This window comes from Falco rusticolus, chromosome Z, assembly GCF_015220075.1.
Source record: "Falco rusticolus isolate bFalRus1 chromosome Z, bFalRus1.pri, whole genome shotgun sequence".
NCBI classification, from domain to species: domain Eukaryota; kingdom Metazoa; phylum Chordata; class Aves; order Falconiformes; family Falconidae; genus Falco; species Falco rusticolus.
This window is the reverse complement of record NC_051210.1, coordinates 62,564,296-62,584,320: the sequence shown is the minus strand read 5'-3', so window position 1 is coordinate 62,584,320 and position 20,025 is coordinate 62,564,296. Positions and strand designations below refer to the sequence as shown.

Genomic DNA, 20,025 nt, shown 5'->3' with positions numbered 1-20,025 from the left:
AACCTTGCAGTGGTAGCAGGAGAAAAAAAAATCTTGAATGAGTGGGTAGAATTCTGTATGCTTTTGACTTTTTTGATCAAATTGGTTTTTTTCAGTTGAAGACTTTCAGATATCAGTATTTGGCTCCCATTGTTACTGAGTTAAATAAGACATTTCCAAGAATAAGCCAGGTAGTATTACTTAACTATGTACTTTTTGCTGTACAGAACACAAAGCAGAGTAGTTTACAGTTTAAGAAGACCCAAAACTAGAGAGTGGATTATTGAAATGTCTTCTGATTTAAGACTAATAAATTGCTTCCTATTCAAAAAGGTATTGATTTGGGTACAGTTTTCAGGTAGATGCTGGCATTTCATTTTTCAAGGAGGCAATTCTATGAAATACTTTTATATTCTTAGATGCTGAATTTAATATGAGGAAATTTGTAGCTTCTTTGAAATTAAAAGTAATAACAACATAATAAACTTATGAGCTTATTACTGTATCCAGTTAATTTTGAGATAACAAACTGGTTACTGGCAAATGTATTACAGTTTCTGTCAGTGAAATAAGTAACAACTTAAAGAAATACTAAGCACTTTTTAATGTTACTACAATTGTAAACAGTGATTTTGAACCATAATCAACTGTGAAAGTAATTTTTAAATGGTACAATATACTGTTCATTCTTTAAGATGCAGGTTTTTAAATTTAAAGCAAAATCACTAAGCAAATTATCATTGCTTTTTGGAGGAAACTGACTTTGAGATTGTTACAGTTTTCATATTGTAAGAATCAAGAGACTGGTAATGATTGTTCAATCAGTCTTGTATTCTTAGAAGCTTTTAAATTACAATTTCTGATTTTAAATTTAATAAAATATGTAAAGGATGCATACAAAGCATTTTTCTCTTAATTAAGCTAAGCCTCCTTTGTTTTGGTTTACTTTTGTTTCAGAGGTACCCAGTGGTGATGTCTACTTATTTGGGGATCATGGGCAGAGTTCTACTACAAAATGCAAGGGTTTTTTCATTACTTCTGAGCCAAATGGCATGTGAATTGGGTCAGGAGGTAAGGTTTTTTGTCTTATTTCAGCTGGATTGCATGTGAAAGTCTTGTGTTTCTTTGACCTGAAAGAACTTTTCCCTCTGTTTTCCATGCTTGTTCCTGCCCAGTCTACCTTGGAAATTGGTCTTTTGCCCTCCTTTGGTCCTTCCTCTAAACATCGTGTAACAAGTTGTACATGTTCTCATGATTACCTTAAAACATCTCCTTAGAAGTTCTATACAATCTCTAAATTCTCTTCCCGGTGCATCCCACAATAAGCCGTGTAAACCCCTTTAGTTTGCATGGTATTGCAGGGTGAGAGTTACTTTCCTTGTGCCACCTTGAGGGGCCTTGCATCCTGGTTAATGGTCTAATCATTCTCCAGTGAGTTTCTAGGAGTATGGGGTTCAGCATGCTCTGGTTCTACTGATGACATTATTGAGGTTCTTTTGCTCCAAGTGTTCTTTCTACTATGTCTTTAAGTGAAATATTACTAGTTTCCTTATCCTTAGGTATAATACATTTCTCAAACAGGTAAAGACAAGCCTTTCTATTTGTTACCAGTGAAGGTGAAACAAAGTTCACATGCTTTGTATGTATTAGACTGTTATAGGAAAACTGAGTAATACACTACTCTGAATAAGTCTCTGTCCATGAATTAAATGCACTTCTAACTTCTAGGTTACAATTATTGGTGAGATGGGGTTCAGGGCCTAGAAGCACTGTCGCAGAAAATTTGAAGAACAGCTGTTGTTCGCAGCTTCGGTCAGGTGTATGTAACTGTACGGTGTCTTTCTGAAGTACTTATAAATGAAAAGGAATGTTCTGTTTCCCATTGCAGTTGGACCAAATTCTTGGGAGCGTGATTGAAATGTGGGTTGATCGGATGGATAACATCAGTCAACCAGAAAGAAGAAAACTTTCTGCTTTGGCATTGCTTTCACTTCTGCCATCATTGAATAGGTAAGTAAATGTACAATGCCTTAAGAATGTTTCAAAGGCCCTTAAGATGGTTTTTGAGGTATTTCACAATTCCACAGGTAAATATTGCAATACAAGTAGTTCTGTTGGCTTTTTTTCTTTTTTTTTTTCCCCCAAGAGAAAATGTAGAATTTTCATGCTACATTATGTTAACTTTTTATTTGGATTCATAGCAATATAGTAACCTTTCTTCTATTTCATGGAAAATGTCAAAGTGAAGAAACAGCACTGCAGATTTTATTTTCCAGTCTCATACTAATACTGAACAAGCTGCTTCTCTCATCTGTGATAAAGTAGTTGATTAGTTGACTTGTTAGCATTTTGGTGTCCCTTACAGGGAACAGTGTTTGTTAGTTTTGTTTCCTGTTGTGGGTATATCTGAACTTTAATAATGGTTTTCCCGTTTATGACATTAAATGGAAGAGTTTCTCTGAAAGACTGTGAAATAGTTTTTGCATTGTAGGTTTCTGTAGCAATCAGCTTTTACTGTTGTCCTTTCTGTAGCCATCACCAGTGCTGAATATACATACAAAAGAAAAGTGTTTAACGAGAATGCTGGATAGTGTTAGACTGACTTCTAAATTGTCACTACTAGAATTCATGTATAACACATGTTCAGTCCATACTTCAGATTATTCCTGTCTGTTTGAAAGGGCAGGAAGACAGGACTGCATGAGGTTACATTTAGTCTGCTGGATTTCCTGAAAAGTTTTAAGTATTGTCTAACAGGAATTCACATGTCGCTCACAAATCCTAAAGCTATGGTTATCCATAAAGCTATAGAATATGTAGTCACTACCTAAAAATAAGGGAACTCCTACATGTAAAACTCAAGAGGCTTCATTCCTTTTTATTGTGCCCAGAAGCTTTCTTTTTTTGTCCTGGATCATCAGGACAACCATCCAGCCAAGGGTGAGCCAAGCAGCTGCTTTACAAGAAAGCTTCTGTTTCTTTCAGAAGATGTAGCAATGTTATGTTACTTATGAGTGTATTCAAAGTGTTCTTGAAGAGGTGTTATCTAAAATTTCAGGTGCAGAACTACAGGTCTGTCTTCCTGTGAAGTTTCTTTTAAAGAGAGGAAGGAAAAAAGAAATTGCTTTATCAAACTGTGTTGCTTTGAACTACATTCAGCTGCTCCAAGCTTCCTTCTGGAAAGTCTTTCCTAGCAGTCCTTAAGATAATAAAACCTTCAGCAAATGACAGCTTTATTTTTCAGATACTCAAATCATTTAAACAAGCCACTTCTCAAATAAAAAGTCTCTCTCCAGTGGACATATTTATGCCAAAGCTACGAAAATTTTACTGTACAACTGGTAGACTGCCAGAGCCGAACATACTTTCAGATAAATTGATTGTCAAGTGATTGTTCCTTCTGCTTTTGAACAATGTGAGTCACTCTGGTTTTGCCATTTTGTAGGGAGTACATATGTTTTAAATATAATACAGTATTTAAACAAAACATTTTAATTCATATAAACCTTTTCAAGAAAAGCTTCAGTAATTTTTCCTTTTGGAGTACCTCACTAACCGAGATTACTTTGGACATCCAAAGCCAGTTCAAGATTTCTCAGCTGCAGAGACAACAGAACTTTGTCTCCTGACAATGGCTGTGAGACAAGCTTACTTGGGAATGCAAAGCTGAGGGTGAGGTTCTACCCTCAGTTTGCTCCTGTACGATCATCAGGTGTGGTACCAGTAGCAAGCTCAGACTTTCAAGACTGCTGTAGGGGAGTACAGGTAATCTGTGCTGTGTCTAGCACTTCCTGAGGATTGTGCTCTTGCCAGTTGCTACCTCTAGCCTATGATGGGAACTGTCACAAGAGGATCAGGTTATTTTAAGGGGAAAGGGAGGGAATAGACAAAAGAACTGGGGAAAAATTAAGATAATGTGTATTTGCATTCTTCCCTCAGAGTTGCTTTATGGATAAAACGTTGGGGAATATATTAGGGAGTGACATTTTTTATTCTGCCTCTAAACTCCATTGTACTACTTCATTGCTTTTAGGTACTCGTGTAGTTAGTAGTCCTGTTTATGACTATATGTATGTGTACTTGTGACTTTCTGCTTTTTAGGGGAAGCTAAAGTTTCCATCATTATGCATTTCAAACCAGTATGGCAAAAGTAATTTCCTATTTCAAATATAGCACCTTTGACAGCTTAGAGCGAAGGATTTTGGAGCAGTTAAGATGGGAATCCCTGCAGAGCAGTCGTAGTTCACAGTGATTCTTCAGCCAATTATTTGGACTATGCAGGTTATGAAGTGACAGTTTATTAGCCAAACGATAGCTTTCTTGTCTAGTAATATCTTTGAGAGATACATGCAATGAAATGTCTTTAGTATAAACAGTACCGTTGCATTTTTATCATGTATGCATATAAGTCCTTCAATCCAGCATCCTGTTTATCTTCCTACACACAGCTGCACATTGTGTTAGTATTTAGAAGTTTGTATTTAAAAGAAAGAACAATAACTGCTTCTTTCCTGATTAGTGTTGTGACACCTTTTCACTTAGCAGTAATTTCCTGGTATCACTTGGGGGTTTCGCATAAACTAAATACTACCTAATCTGCACTTGCTATCTGAGTCTGGTCATTCAATGTTAGCATTTTTTGTGTCTGATACATGCATCTGTATTATTTTAGACATTTTGTACTCTTACTGCCTGTTTGCCACTCATACCTACCCATGTGCATTTTCATTCATTTATTAGAAGCTCTTCATACTTCATAAAATAAAGACCTTTGTCTTCAAACTGGTGTATGTACCATAGGGTCCAGTAAGAAGATATAGGCAGCAGTTCTGTATTTACAGAGTACTGTTGTCTCCGTGTTCAGCATGAGGGAAGTATGCATAGACATATAGTAGTTAGAACAGCGAGGGTCTTTTAGAAAAAAACAAACCATACAAAATAACAAGAAACCCCCCCAAACCAAAAGAACTTGAAGTTTGGTGGAGGAGAATAATCTGAGCTACTGTGAGATGTGAGAGGTGACAGACAGCAACCTGGATGAGTACATTCACAAATGTCATGATTCCTGGTCTAGTTCAGTTATATTCCAGTTTGTCTACAATCTTAGTGGCTTGGTTTTGAACCTACAGCTTTAAGTGTACTCTTCTAGTACAGTACAGCAGATGTAGTTGGGGTTTACTAGATGTGCCCTTGGTCCCCAAAATCGTGCCTAGTGACCCCAGTCAGGAGCAGCAGCCTAACATTTTAGGCCATGGCAGAAAGGAGCAGGGCCCCCAGCACTATTTCAGGTGCTACATTTTGAGATACACTTCTTCAGCATTCTTTGTATTTCCTGAGACCAAAGTGATAAAAATTGTACCTCTTCTCCTTCTTGTACCTATGTATGTCTGGAAATAACCTCAATCATCTTGCTTACTGCACTTCTGTCACTTTGTACAATGTCAGCAGCACAGCATTTTGAAATGTTCTTATTTTGGGATATCGAAAGCTTTTAATGATTTATTTGGCAAAATAGATTTCTTTTTTATTCTTCCAGTTATTATCTCTGTATCTGTGTAGAATGCAAACAGTACTGGAAGATGCTTAATAGCTATAGGAATATTTTAGTGCCTAATAGGAAATGTAAAGAAAATTTGGCAAGATGTCTGGCAATAATTAGCTTCATCTGGTACCTAACTGTAAGTATAGGTAGCATTTGACACCATGCTGGAAGCAAAACTCTTCCCCTTTGGTGTTAAGTGTTGTTAATGCTGCATCTATCAGTCTTGAATGGGAGGCTGCCCAGTTTGCTTTTGCTTGAAGTCAGTGCTTTCCGAAACAGTCCCTTTAGTTCTGGTGCTTAAGGATGGGTTCATTCTTTGTGGACCTAACAGCGTAGAATAGTACCGCTTGAAAGGAGAGGAGACTTCTCCGCTTGCAACATGAAACATTTTAACGGATCTTGTCTTTTTCCTGTTTAGTTTGTGGTACATGAGTAGTATTTCCAGATGCCACTTAATTTTTTCCCCTTTGAGTCAAATGTGTTGTCTAGAAAACCTATTGTGAGGATAAAGGCTAAGAGCCTGAGAGGTTCTCCAGGTTGCTTTACTCATTTCTAATCGTTATGTAAATGAATGGCGGCTTTTTCTTACTGTGTATCAAATCTGATGTCAGTCAGTATGAGTTCTGCTGATTAGATAATTGGCGTTCTGCAAGTATTAAGTACTTACAGTAGGCTATTATAATTCCTCATTAGGTTATTACAGAAGTTATTCCTCTGTCATTTAAGTTACTTTGTTAGAAATTTAATTTTTATCTCAAGAAGTTGTCTATATATAATGTTAGGAAATGGCAAGAAAGTGCCTAATAAATGCCAAGTTCTCCTTCAGGGTACTTATGTCCACATTTGTAAAGTCAGAATTTGTTACATAACTAACTTGTACATCGTCCTTTCTTTATAGGAATGATACTCTGAAGCTATTTCCCTGTCTTCCCCTCCTTTTTCCTTTTTAATTCCTCTAGTCACAGGTGTGCTCACCCACACATCTAATAGACTATTGGTATTATAAGGAGTTCTTAAATTACGATTTTGCACTTGTCATCCATATTTGGCCTTGGATTTGGTTTGTTTGCCTGCAAGGTAATGGTGCAGTTTTAATGATATAAGTGAAAAATGTGGCTTTTCTCTTAGTCTGAGTTTGCACCTTTCCGAGTGTTATATATAGTATCGTGACTTCCTTAATTGTATGCCACATCATAGCATTGGCAAGAGGATGCACTCTGGCAACTTACCGTCTTCACAATCTCCTTTACTTTTTCTTGTACAGCTCATTGTTAGTATGAAACCTGATGAAGTTCAGCAGAGGCAAGTGTAGGGTCCTGTACCTGGGGAGGGACAACCCCACGCACCAGCACAGGCTGGGGCTGACCTGCTGGAAGGCAGCTCTGCGGAGAAGGGCCTGGGAGTGCTGGAGCACAGCAAGGTGCCCATGAGCCAGCAGTGTGCCCTGTGGCCAAGGTGGCCAGTGGGATCGTGGGGGGATCAGGATTAGCGTGGCCAGCAGATCGAGGGAGGTGATCCTCCCCCTCTGCTCTGCCCTGGTGGGGCTGTAGCTGGAGTGCTGTGTCCAGTTCTGGGCTCCCCAGTTCAAGAGAGACAGGGAACTACTGGAGAGAGTCCATCGAGGGCTACAGAGATGGTGATGGGGCTGGAGCATCTCCCATCTGAGGAAAGGCTGAGGGACCTGGGCCTGCTTCGCCTGGAGAAGACTGGGATGGACTCTTATCAATGTCTACAACTGTCTTAAGGGTGAGTGTGAAGAGGCTGGGGCCAGGCTTTTTTCATTGGTGCCCAGTGACAGGACATGGGGCAATGGGCACAAACTGCCACACAGAAGGTTCCATCTGAGTTGAGAGAGAACTTTACCTTGATGGTGACTGAGCACTGGAACAGGCTGCCCAGAGAGGCTGTGGAGTCTCCTTCTCTGGTATCTCCAGATGCTTCAAGACCTGCCTGGATGCGACTCTGTGCAACCTGGTCTAGGTGAACCTGCTGTAGCAGGGGTTTGGAGGAGGTGATCTCCAGAGGTCCCTTCCAACCTTGACCATTCTGTGATTCCGTGAAAACTCTTCTAAATATAATCTACCCTAGAATTTGATGTTTTAATTATGTAAGAGACAGCAAAGGATGACAATGGAGTAAATAGCTTTCATCAAACTTTTTATCTCTGTCCATTGTACTCTGTAGTTTGCATGTTTGCAGATTAGTTATTAAATAAGCTCTGACTGAAGTATAGCATATTATTAAAAATGTTTTAAAATCACAAGATTGTAACAAACATTAAAAAAATATAATACAGTTTTGTAGCTCATTTTCCACCCGAGTTTATTCTGATCTTTTTTGGTACACCTGCTTATCTGTCTGCCCTCTACTCTGTTAAATCTGAGACTGCCTGAGAGTAGCTGAGATTTTTGGTGACTTCTTAACAGTGCCCAGACTATTGTGATGAGATACCAAAAGCTGTTAACAGCACAACCCGTGCCACTACAAGAAATTCTGCAAATAAGTACTGTCTTAAAAATTTACATTTCATATTCAAAAATAAGAAAGTGAGGGTTTAAAACAAAGTATCAGGTTTTGATATTATGGAAACGCCTAGTGTAAAGAATGTTTGTATTTTTAAGGAGGGAGGTAGCTTTTATATATTGTGTGTGTTTTCTCTGTAGCAGTTTTCAGGAAATGCAGTCATTTTTTTTTCCTTTTTTGTAAAATTTTTCAAAGTTACCAGTTGCTAATCCAAGTGCATGCCCACCCCAGTGCCTAAACTAGAAGGAAGTGTGCTGCTGCAGGAAGCTGGGCAATTGGATTTAGTTTTGAATCAATTTCTAGAACGTGAATTAATTATTCTGGTTGAAATTTGTGAAATTACTTTTCTTCAAGTTCTTCAAACCTTTTGGTTTGAATTGCACTCATATTGACTGTATTTCTTATTGGTTTTATCATTGTGACAGTTTACTATATATTTCAGTGGATAGTAAAAGCTAAAGCTATAAATACAGTTACTCCAAGCATACCACATCTGTGGATTTCATTGTTGGCCATCTTTATTTGTTGTTGGTTTGTTCACAGACTCACTCCATAGTAGACTGTTTTTTGTCAATTTACATGCAAAAACTATTTACATGCAAAAACTATTTACAACTAAGTGAGAAGTTTACTCTGACAGTTTCTCAAAGTGATTTTGTAGTTTCATAAGAACTTTCTGTCATATTATTTTACTAGATTCTAAAGCCAAATAAGATCTATAGAAGGGAAACTTACTTTCTTATCCTCAATGGGAAAAATAATTGTAGTTTTCACTTCTTACTGTTTCTCAGCATGTTGCAAAACCTGCTTAATAATTCAATCAAAAATAATAAATGCCAATATTAAAAAGGAAAATTAGTTTAAAAGCTTCATATTTTTGAAATAGATTTCTTGATACAAGTTTACATATACAAATGCTTGGGTCATTAAACAGGAATGTTTTTTCTGGGTTATTTATTTGGTATTACAATTTCTGTGCCTGTGTCTCCTTTGTAACTACCATCGTTGCTGTTGCTATTACTAGACTGGAATAGCACTCTGGAACAGAGAAACTTTCGGTAACAGATCAAGATTTTTACTTAAGTGAAAATATGAAATACTAGAAGGATTCTGCAAAATTTGAGATAAGCAGAAATTCTGGGATATTAGGTGTGATAATGAGAAAAACAAAAAGGGGTTTTGAGGTCTGGTAAGTTAACATTAATAAGGTGTCCACAGCAGGTGTTAACTGGATGTAGCTCAGTGAAATGGAATTAAATTATGTGTATGCTACCCAAGCAGTTGGTTAGTAGCTGAAATACTTTGACTTGTGGTCATACCTGGAGAATGATGTGGGCAGAAGGTGGTGGTTATTTGAAAACGAAACAAGAAAGTTGTACATAGCTCACCTGTGGAGAGTAAAAGTAGATGGAAGACCTGCAAGAGGAGGTACTTTGTAAATGCGCAGTGGAAGGGCAACAGATTGTTTCATTCTTAAACTCAAAAGAATAATTACAGTGCTAAAAATTGGTTTTCCTCTGTTTTGTGAGCTTTTAACAATTGCATGGTGATTACAAGAATTAAATCCCACTTTAAAAACTGGCTTTAATACATTTTAAAGGTGAGTAACTTTAGAATCTGTTTTTTAATTTGTTGCATTTTTTCTGCTATACATGAATTGGAATTGAATTACTATTTATGCTAGCTAATATTCATAACCTGGATTATATTTGCTTTATTCTAACATGGGTTAGTGAGAAAATAGAGGAGGTTTGGAAAGGCAGTGTTCATATGTTCTTTCCATTACTTTGACCTGTCATTTTATGCACAATTTCACAAATGGCTGTTGCTCAGAGTTCATGGTTGTATGGACGAGGAGTCATTGTTGAACTAGCTTTTATATATGTCAAAAAGCAATGACATTAGTTAACTTGGCATATTAAAATAAAACTCACTTCAGGATTAAAAATAATTTTCTCTATTGCAATATGAAGCTGTATTGAGATACAAACCTGGTATTTCTATCACTGGAGAACAGAATTTACAGTGAATAAAATATACCACTGTTGGAGCTGCCTATGCCTAAGCTTGTTTGAAAGACATGTTCGGGCTTTCCCTCTTTGGAGTGTTTTCCTGACAGTTTCCAAGTAGTAATTTTATTGTTTTAAATACAAGCCAGTTTGAGAAACGCTGATACAAGTTATATATATCCCCATCTTTTTTATGTTTTTACCCAAAACGGTGTCAGTTATGTGGCATGTTATTTTACGTCTCATTCTTTAACAGGTAGTGTGTACTCTTAATGAAGCAATACCTGGACATTACAATACGGTCAGATCTGCAGGTCTCCAGGTGCCAAATTTACAAAGGGCAAGACAGGACTTTCTCCACATTTCCTAGAGCAAATTGCAAGGAGCCATGACCTGGATTAAGATACTTACTTTTTTATGTGTGCATGGGATCTGAGACTCAGAAAGGTCAGTGATATCCTCAGAATGACAGTGGCAGCTAGGATTTGAGCAACATTTTTGTGAATGTTGAGAAAAGCATGTTTAATACAAGAACACAGAGACATTCGGCCACTTACTGGGCACAGCTTTTTTCTGGCCCCCATTCTATTGGTTTCTCTGTATTTGTGTGCTGATAGCCTATAGAGCTTTAGCAATTCCTGCTCATTTTCTAAATGTTAATTCTGACATTTTGCAGAAAGGGAGATCTTTTTGACATTTGTCTTCTAAAACTTTTCTTTTTAGATTGGAACCACTTTCTTTTAATAGCGCTTCTTCATCTTAGAAGAAATAATTCCTAGTAATTTCTTTACCCATGTAAATATTAGCATAGAATAGGCTATAGGTAGTGAAGCTTAGTTAGGAGGTAATTTCCCTTTTTAAGTAATTTTTCATTTTTGGTCAGTCTCTGTTTTTCTGCTCACCTGACTCTTATTTAAGCTGGATGATCTTTTCCAATTACTCTTGCTGTTCCTTCCCCCGTATCTGGGATAATTCCCTAATCATCCTGGGAGCCGTTCAAGATTATGAAGTGTTTTCCCTTCAAGGAAATGACATACCATTTTATTTTGCTTTCCTCTATATCAACTATTGTATTAAATACCATGAAAAACTAAGATGTGAAAATAAATAGTTAAATCTAAGGAACAATTAGTTTTCCTATTGTTTTAGTGGTCTCAGGAAAAGAAGAGCCAAATGCAGTTCAAATTCTGCGTTGTAACTAATACAGGCTTTGTCTAAAGTGGCCTGTGAATCAGTTGTACTTGTCTTACTGATTTCTTACTTTAAACTAGATTTTATAAGAGGTATTGACTCTGATAGAATTGAAGATCATTAATTTTGGGGTTTTTTGGTTTTTTAAAACATTCCCCTCCATCCCAACTCAAGGTAATTTTTGTCAGCTCAAGCTGAAAAATTGAAGGAATATTTCTCTTTGATATTGAGTATTTCACAGATTTCAAACAAAAAAACCCATTGCGTATGGGCAAAACCTTTTTTTTTCTTAAACTTCAGAAATACAAGTTTCTTTTGGCACCATTTGGAAGAAAGCCTCTTCAAAAGCACACCCATGTCTATTCTGCTTCCTTTGCTCATGTGCTTCATGCATTTCAGATTGGATTATTACAGACAAAGGTATTTGGGAGATACTCCGCCCCTTGTGTGAACTTGTGCTTCCTGTATGAGATCTCTGTGGCAGCAGTGACTTTTGATCTTTTGCTGTTGCGTCTCTTCCTTGACTGTTGCTACCGATAGGCCTTGTCATCTTCATTTTGCTGAGCAGAAGGTCTCATTACAGTATAAATTGTGGTTTTACAGTTACACTGCTATTTGTAGGCTTACTCTCTAATTTGCCATCTCATTTTGTTGTTTCCCCTTTCCTCCTTTGACGTGACTGGACTTTGCAGGTAGTATGACCTTGTGATGGATAAACTGAGGATGTAATCTCCGGTACTTAGGCAAAGGAGGTATTTATAGTGCAGATGTTTGCACGAAGTGTTTTTCTGCACAAAGGACACTGCAGGAAGTGAAAGCTGTGGAGCAGAGGTGTGGCTGTAAGGATATACGTAGTCCTCTGTGGATAAACTGGCTTTACAAAAAGTGGCCTAAAGTGAGACTTAACAAAGGGCCTGGTTCAAGTCTGAAATACAACACATCGCGCAGTTCTCATCTCTGAGATTTCCTGAGCTTCCCTGTGCTGGCTGTCGGTGTGTGCGCCTTGCGGGAGTGCAGGAGGCACTGGGGCTCTGCCCGCCGGACCTTGGATTCTGCCTCCCTGCTGGGCTGCTGGAGAGCGGGGTGTGTGTGTGTGTGTGGTGGCAGGGTGGTTCTGCAGAGTGTCAACAGTGTAAGTGGTGCTGTTAGTTTAATAGCACATTTTGGAGTTCCACTAAGAGATAAAGGGTTTGCAGGTAATGCAATAGTGCTGTTACAAATGTGTATGCTTCATTCTAAAAGTTATACCTAACTTAGATAAAAATATTTTAAGCTCTCCTAGTTAAAAACAGTAGTTTAAAAGAAACCACCACCAAACAGCAGCAGTTACAAACTAAGATAGTTCTTGGTTTTCTAGAAACAAATCATTGAGATTTCCTTTCCAACAATACTTCTGAAGCACAGATAAAATGGCTTCCTGTCCCAGGGTTTCCTGTATCCATGGCAACCTGACTTTAACCACTTCTTTCTTAGTTTCCTGAGCGAACAGTTACAAATCGTGGGGCAAAATGTGAGTGCTCTAGTTCGCAGCTGTTCTGCCTTTACAGAGGTTTCACAGGTAAGTATACTTGGTCAGCTTGTAACTTGGTCCAATGAACTGCAAAACGGCAAGATAACAGAAATTGTGCACTTCAGATTTGGGGTAAGGAATTGGTTTTTGCTTATTTTAATGTAACTTAGCTTTGTAAAAGTAAAATTCAAATTATAAATGAGCCGCCAGTGAAAGGAAGCTCATGTCTACTTCAATGCTATTGAAACATCTCCTAGTTGTTTTTAACTGTAAGGAAACGGCTAATATGAAGTATTTTGAGTTTAATAGAAGCTGTTCTTTTGGCAGCTTAATTGCTTTTATGGTGGAACCAATTAAATATATTCTGTCTAGGTTGGCAGTGCATTTGTTTCATTGTTCGTTTACTTTGAAAATGTTTTCAGTGTAGTTCAATCCTAGTGTGTTTTATTTTTAAACTGCTTATTCCCCTCATCAAAGGGGAATATATAAAATACCAATCTGGAAAGCAATGCTTATATTTTAAAGACTGTAGATGTAGAATCTTTAAACTTTCAAATTAATAATATTTATAAACTTCTTTTTATCTCTACTAGTGAAGTCAGAGATGAGTGAGAAGGCCAAAGACAGGGATATGAGTGGTCTGCAAAGTTCTCCACCCTGCCCAGGAGCATTCCTGTATATCCTTAATTGTTTTCTTGTGTTGCTGCTCCAGAAGGTGGCTCTTGGCTGTCCAGCTGCTTGCCAGCTCTGCACAGGGAGACAAGTTAGCTGTCGTAATTTAGGGCTTTCGAGCATCCCACGGAACTTTCCAAAAACAACAATTCTTGTGTACCTCAGTGGGAATAATATATCGTATGTCACTCCGAATGAACTAAGAGGCCTTCAGAAGCTTGCTGTGCTCTACGTGGATAACTGCAGTATTTCATATATACACCCAAAAGCTTTTGTGGAACTCCCGAAACTGTACTACTTGCACCTAAATAACAATAATATTAAACGCCTGGATCCAGGAATCTTTGAAGGTCTTTCCAGTCTTCATGGTTTATATCTTCAGAATAATCAAATAGCTTTTGTTCCCAGAGGATTATTTAGTGATCTCCTTTCTGTTAGATATTTAACACTTCAAAGAAATCGTCTCAGTGTCCTTGGAAGTGGGACTTTCTTAGGAATGATAAGTCTCCAAACACTTAACCTAGCCAATAATAAGATTTCACGGATATCAGATTCAGCATTTCATCATCTTGAAAACCTCGCATATTTGTTTCTTGAAGGTAATAATTTAACACTTGTGCCATCAAAAGCTATTGGAAGGCTCAGAAATCTTGAAAGACTTTCTTTGTCTCACAATCCCATTGGATCGATAAATCCTTTTGCATTTAAAGGACTTACCAAGCTCAGATATCTCTCTTTAAAAAACATGAAGCTAAACCATATTGCTGTAAATGGATTTTTTGGATTAAGCAACCTTAGTCAATTAATCTTAAGTTATAATGATCTAGAAAATATAAATTCCAGCACTTTTGCTTTATTGAATAATTTAATGTATCTGCAGCTAGACAGAAATAAAATAACCAGCATTGGTGGTGGTACCTTCGAAAAAATGGGGCAGTCACTTAAAATACTCAGCTTAGCGTTCAATAATATTACTGAGTTACACCCTGAAGTGGTCAAGCCCTTAGCATCTTTAACTCATCTACAGGTAAATTATAATCCTTGGAACTGCAGCTGCGAAATGCTTGGGTTACTTAATTGGTTAGCAGCATCTCCTATTTCTGTAAAAATTCATTGTTGGAATCCCCCGAGTATGCGTGGTAGACCTTTGCATTACATTAAGTGGACTCAGTTTGCAAACTGCAGTGACCCTACTGCCAGCCCAGATACAGCCTGGAGTCTGGGGTCGGCAGGTGTCCGTCACAGTGCTACCACATTGCTGATGGCGTGGCATAAGGGAAACAGGCACAACACATTTGAACCGTTTGAGCAGTTTGTCAATGCAGAAACTGAATACGTTGCTTTCTGGGAGGGCATTACAGCTACAGCTGCTAACCCATTGCCCTATGAGGAAAATGCTGCTGAAATTCTATCACGGGCAACTACAGTATTATCAACATTAGCAGTGCAAATGCCAGCACAGATTGTACCTGTTAACAGAACCATAGAAGAAAAAGGGTTACTTCCAACAGATGCTGCTCCTGTATCGTTAAAAACATCCCTGTTTTGTACACAGCAGGTTGAAAAGCTGAATCAGGCTTTTGACATTTTACTAGCCTTTTTCATTCTGGCTTGTGCTGTGATCCTATTCTTAACCTGTAAAATTATTCAGTTTAGGCAGAAACTAAAGGTGCTGGAAAACTCAGGGGAAAAGAGAATAGAATATTATGGTTTTTATCAGCCTGGGAGGTACAACGTAACAGACCCAGTGCAGTCTCTAACTCGGAATTCAATGGGGCATTCAGAACTAGACCAAATTAGGCTGCTCAAGCGAACAGCATCTGAAAGTCAGGCACAGGTCATATTATTTGAACACTCATCATTGTAATTTATCTCACTTCATTTGATGTTAACTTTATTGTGGTCTGAAATGTCAAGAAATCAAGAATTCAGTTTTCTAAAAATACATTCACTGATGAAAATCAGTTGGTCGAATTGTGGAAAATGGTATAATTTGGGTTCTGCATCATCATTTGCTTCCTGCATATTTTGATGTTTATTTTATTAGAAGGAATCATTCATCTATAACTCAAGCATATGTGCAGTATAAAGTACACACATATTTATTTTGCAATACTTAATAGTATAAATTTCTATAGTAATTCCACAGCTAACTTGAAGCTTTGAAACAAGCAAAACCTCAGGTTTTAGCAGGATCAGGAAGCCAAGAAACCTGGGAGAATGGGGGAAAAAACATTAATGCTTCATCTGTTTATTGTAATGTAGTTTCTACTCTGCCTCTGCTAATCATCACAGTGGGGAAAAAAATTAGTATATTTACCTCTAGCATGTTCAAACTCTTGAGGAAAATAGAAATTTAAAATTATAATAATTTTATTCATATGTATGATATCTTAATATACAAATTTGTGTATTCGGTCTGTATAATGAGTATATTAAAATGATTTTTTTGTTTGTATGCATCTGTATCATTTTATGAAAATACCTGAAATTAGAGTTAATAAGAAAACTAGATTTCTATTGGATTGAAAAATTGACCAACTTTATTATATCTAAGGTAATAGATCTGATTAATTATTGTCAATAAAAGAGTTGTTGTCAGGAGTTTTTTGCTAGATAAGAGGTGTACTACGTAAGAAATATACTACACTGTAAATACATAATTTTAGATTAACTGGTGAAGATATTTACATATTTGTGATGTATATTTGGAAGTGTAAGGTCTTAGTGGAGAGCTGATTTTAGGCTTCATCTTTGAAAGATGGATGTTATTTCACTATATAGCTTGCATTTGTTTTAACTTTATATTTCCATTTTGAATATTGATGCTCTATTGCATTATTGTCAGGTGATGTCTGGTGTGGTGTAGCTTTATTGTCAACCTGCATGTCTGTGATACCGTAATTTAAACTTCATTCAGGAAGAAATAGAACATAAAAGTATATTCCAGATAGTCCAATCCTGTAAAATGTTCACCTAGCTGAATGGGACTTTTGGTGATACTGTTTGTCTTCTACAGGCCTGTGCCCTGGAGGCTTAAACCGCTTGGTTTACAGGGAGTACAATTTATCGTTAGGTCATTTTACTCAAGGAAAAATGGAGAATAATGTTTTGATTGTCTGTCCTCCATGGGATCAATTGAAGTAGTGTGGAAGTATCTTGCTGTTCCAGCATCCAGCCTGGAGACCAGGGCATTCTCCAGACAACCAGAACTGCCATCAGGGTTCTTTTTCTAGCCCGCCTGCTTTCTGCTGGTGCAACTCCTGTGCGTGGCTGTGTTGTGCTGCTCCCTATCATGCTGTTTGTCCATCTCCAGCTGCTTTCCAGAAATTACAGATGCTATCTGCTACTAGTACATATGTAGTGCTATGACTGCACTGTGTGCGTGTTGGATGTGCAGGTGTGCCTCTTGGTGCTTGTTAAGTGTCTCAATTGAATGTCATGAAATATTAATTTACTATATTTTAATAGTGCATTTTACTGTATAATAAAATAGTTTTATTTTATGGAACACTTAATTCAGCTACTTAGACAAAAGCTTAAACGATTTTGGATTGCTTGAGTAAAAACTTTTTTATAATTTTCTACTTGGACATCAGATGTTAAATGTAATGGGTAGATGTTTTTGAGGAAAGAAACATTGAGTAGTTCATGCTAAATTTTTTTTAGGTGGCTGATCCATTATGGTCTCTTCCTCTTTAATCCATTTTTGTTGTTTTCCGCCTCTCCTACATAATTCCTCATGATAAGTGTTAGATTTGTTTTCACTTACAACAGCTGCACAGTCAAGTGATTGCAGAGTAGCAGGTTCTGCAGTTTTATGTGCTGTATTTCTAGATTTTCAATTTTATATGGATGTCTTCAGAAATAATGGACTTAAAATTCAGTGGAAGCTAGTTAACTATGTTTTCATTGCTAGAAATGCTGCAGTGCCTTTGTTAGAGAGGAGTTTTGGGAGTGGCAAAGGTTGAGACTGAAGAAAACAAGTTCTCAAAAAAATTTGGTGGGAGACAGCTCTGTTTTAGGCTCTGATTTCCACAGCTCAACAGAAGGGCATGACAAGTTCACTCTGGAAGTGTGTCCCTTCCAGCTGCTGTAGGAGTTGTTTGCCAGGTATGAATCTCACTGTCTGTAGTGATGTAGCATGAAAGGAAGCCGGTACTGTCAGAGCTGTTTTTGCAAGCAAAGAGTTGGAGCAGTTGGAAGCTGTACTTTGGATTGGAGTCATCCTCTAATATCCACCTTGCCAACAATTTGGATTAGACTAGTAAGGAATTGGGAGATTCATTATGCAGTTGTGGGGGATATACCTTTCTTTTGCAGTTAGTAACTTTTGTATTTTAAACGTTCATGCTAGGAAACAGATTCTGTCATTTACAGGTGTGGTTCATGCATCTAACTATTAATCATTAGATTAATTAGTCATTAGCAGATTTTTAAGTCTACCCTTATGAAGCAAAATGGCACTTTATGGTCAGCTGTAGTACTCCCCTGGAAAGTTGTCTTAGTTTAGGAGCTCCTTAGCACTGTGCAGTTCCTAAGAGGGGTGTGTGTATGTGAAATAGTCATTTACATTGCTCACATTTATATGTGCAAAGTAATCTCTGTCCCACTCTGCCTCTTCTCTTGGCTAATGAGATAAGAATAAAGAATCCATCTTTCTCAAATCTACTGTACACTAGTAAGGATACAAAATTAAAGTTTTTCCCTTTTCTGCTGTTGGCTGCTTCACCCTGGTGGAGGTAGAAAAGTGGAAAAGTTTCTTATGTTACTTTTAAACTCTAAAATGAAGTATGTTTTCTCACACAGAATTTTTTCTCCCTTTCTGATAGGCTGAGGAAGATGCATAGCAGACATGGGGACCATTTTATTTAATTACCCCTGAAAATTTATCGTTATATATGTTTTATGATAATAAATATTTACAGTGGTTATTTATATAATGGAAATACAGATTCTGAGTAAAACCTCAGGGTAATAAAGATGTTGAATATATAGCTGAGTGTATTAGAAATGATAGACAGAATGAGAAAACAAAAAGTATTACTTATTTTTAGAACAGATGTGATCTGGCTTTTTTCCCTTGCAAAGGTTTTATCTGACAAATTATGCAAACTTTGAAATAAAAGTTTTGAGATTATTCATGTACAAGCTGCCCTAATATTTGCTACATTTTGTTTTCGTTATAGGCAAGGTGAATTGTATTTACAGACAGCATTAATGTGTGTTAATTGTATCTTTGAAACTGAATTCTGGAGTGGGTTAATCCTAGCAACTTACAGATGTTATAATGCTTTAATTCTGGTTCTGTTTTTTGATATTTTTGCTGCATAACAGATGAGGTTTTGTCCTGATAACTGGGGGAAAGCAGTGGTGGTTGTAAAAAAAAAAAAGTAAAAACATTTATAACTTGACGCTGTTGTTATTATTTTGCTGATCTGGATTATATGCAATTCAAAGGGGGAACTGGTTAAATGGTGCCTTCCTCTGGAGTAAAGATTTTGGTAGGGACAATATTAACTGTTTGATTTCAAACATTCATCTAAATACAGTGTCCCTGTCTTTTCTGAATCTACTCATGTGACTTTCTAAAGTATTTCTTGAAACAAGCAGGCCAATTTTAGTCTTTTTAAAAAGTATTACATTATTTTCCTTGGCTGTCTTTTCTATGAAAATAAGGCCTGATGCATTTTATATTTGCACTGAACTTCAGTTGAGGTTTCTTCTTTCCAAATCACAATGAACCTTTGCTGTCTTTATTTTTCACCAGCATGTGTCTTGTATTCTAAAAATAGTTGCATTGTTAATGATTCTATGCTTGATAAATATTTCAGTGAGTCTTTGGTAAGAAGAAACTTCATGTCTCATTTAAAGGGGAAAAGAAAGGGGAGAAAAGAAAAGGTATTTAGTGAAAGCTGCAGGCAAGTTACCCCACTTTGAAAGGTGTTCTGTCTTCTTTAGCTTTGCTTTCCTAACAAACAAACAAAAAAAAATAAATTACCATGAATTGTCTTTCACTGAAGAGAGAGGTAAAATACCATTCCTCATATTTATGCCATAAAGTAAAAATACTCTCTCCAAGTAAGGAGATCAATGATTTCTCTATGTGCTTTGGAGCTAACTATCAAGAACAGTATTTTGCGTCTTCAGTCGCTGTCCTCAGTTTCTTCAGGAGGTATCACTGATCCTTGGAAACAGAAGTTACTGAAATGACCCTCCTTGTGTGTTCGTCCTAGCAATCTGCAAGCTTGGAAGAAACCCATAAGGTTAATGAGCACTACGCCTACAGAATTTGTTTACATGTTCATTAATTAAAGTAACCTCCCTGAACAGATTGACCATAATTAGCCCTGCAGCTGATGGAAAGGCTATGCCTTCATTGGGTCAAATGCCTTTCTTTTCCCTCCCAACATAAAATTTCTGTGGCAGTTAGGGGTTCCATATGCAGCTTGGAAGGAAGAAACATAACTACCAGGTGACGGATAGCAACCCGTATTATTAATTAAATAGTGCATATGTACAGGGCATAGTTTACTTATATAAGGGTGCAAAGTGTTTGCATTTGTTCTCAGTTGAATGCCCCTTGTCCTCTATTGACA

At 37.2% G+C, this 20,025-nt stretch overlaps 2 protein-coding genes across 8 annotated transcripts in view; both read left to right on the top strand.

Annotated features, from left to right (window-relative positions):
• The window catches only part of IPO11 (importin 11), a 99,815-nt gene that overhangs the window by 66,775 nt on the left and 13,015 nt on the right, over positions 1-20,025 (top strand). For 4 of the 5 annotated variants that reach the window (XM_037373979.1, XM_037373977.1, XM_037373978.1 and 1 more), the window contains exons 29-30: positions 937-1,050; positions 1,868-1,989. In XM_037373979.1, coding sequence (XP_037229876.1) covers positions 937-1,050; positions 1,868-1,989 — 236 coding nt within the window. Of the gene's footprint in view, positions 1-936; positions 1,051-1,867; positions 1,990-13,347; positions 13,418-20,025 lie in introns of those variants that run through there. The other variant, XM_037373982.1, reaches the window with a different exon arrangement.
• Positions 1,901-19,413, top strand: LRRC70 (leucine rich repeat containing 70). 3 transcript variants are annotated; one of them, XM_037373990.1, is made up of 2 exons: positions 1,901-1,989; positions 13,348-19,413. In XM_037373990.1, exon 2 carries the CDS (start codon positions 13,359-13,361, stop codon positions 15,291-15,293), a length of 1,935 nt encoding a protein of 644 aa, XP_037229887.1. In that variant the 5' UTR covers positions 1,901-1,989; positions 13,348-13,358; the 3' UTR covers positions 15,294-19,413. The 3 variants fall into 3 exon arrangements, with proteins under 3 accessions (XP_037229887.1, XP_037229885.1, XP_037229886.1); XM_037373988.1 differs by lacking the exon at positions 1,901-1,989 and adding an exon at positions 6,933-12,802; XM_037373989.1 differs by lacking the exon at positions 1,901-1,989 and adding an exon at positions 12,798-12,886.

Coding starts and splice junctions, on each gene's coding strand:
- LRRC70 (XM_037373990.1), top strand. CDS start 13,359: ATGAGTGAGAAGGCCAAAGACAGGGATATGAGTGGTCTGCAAAGTTCT.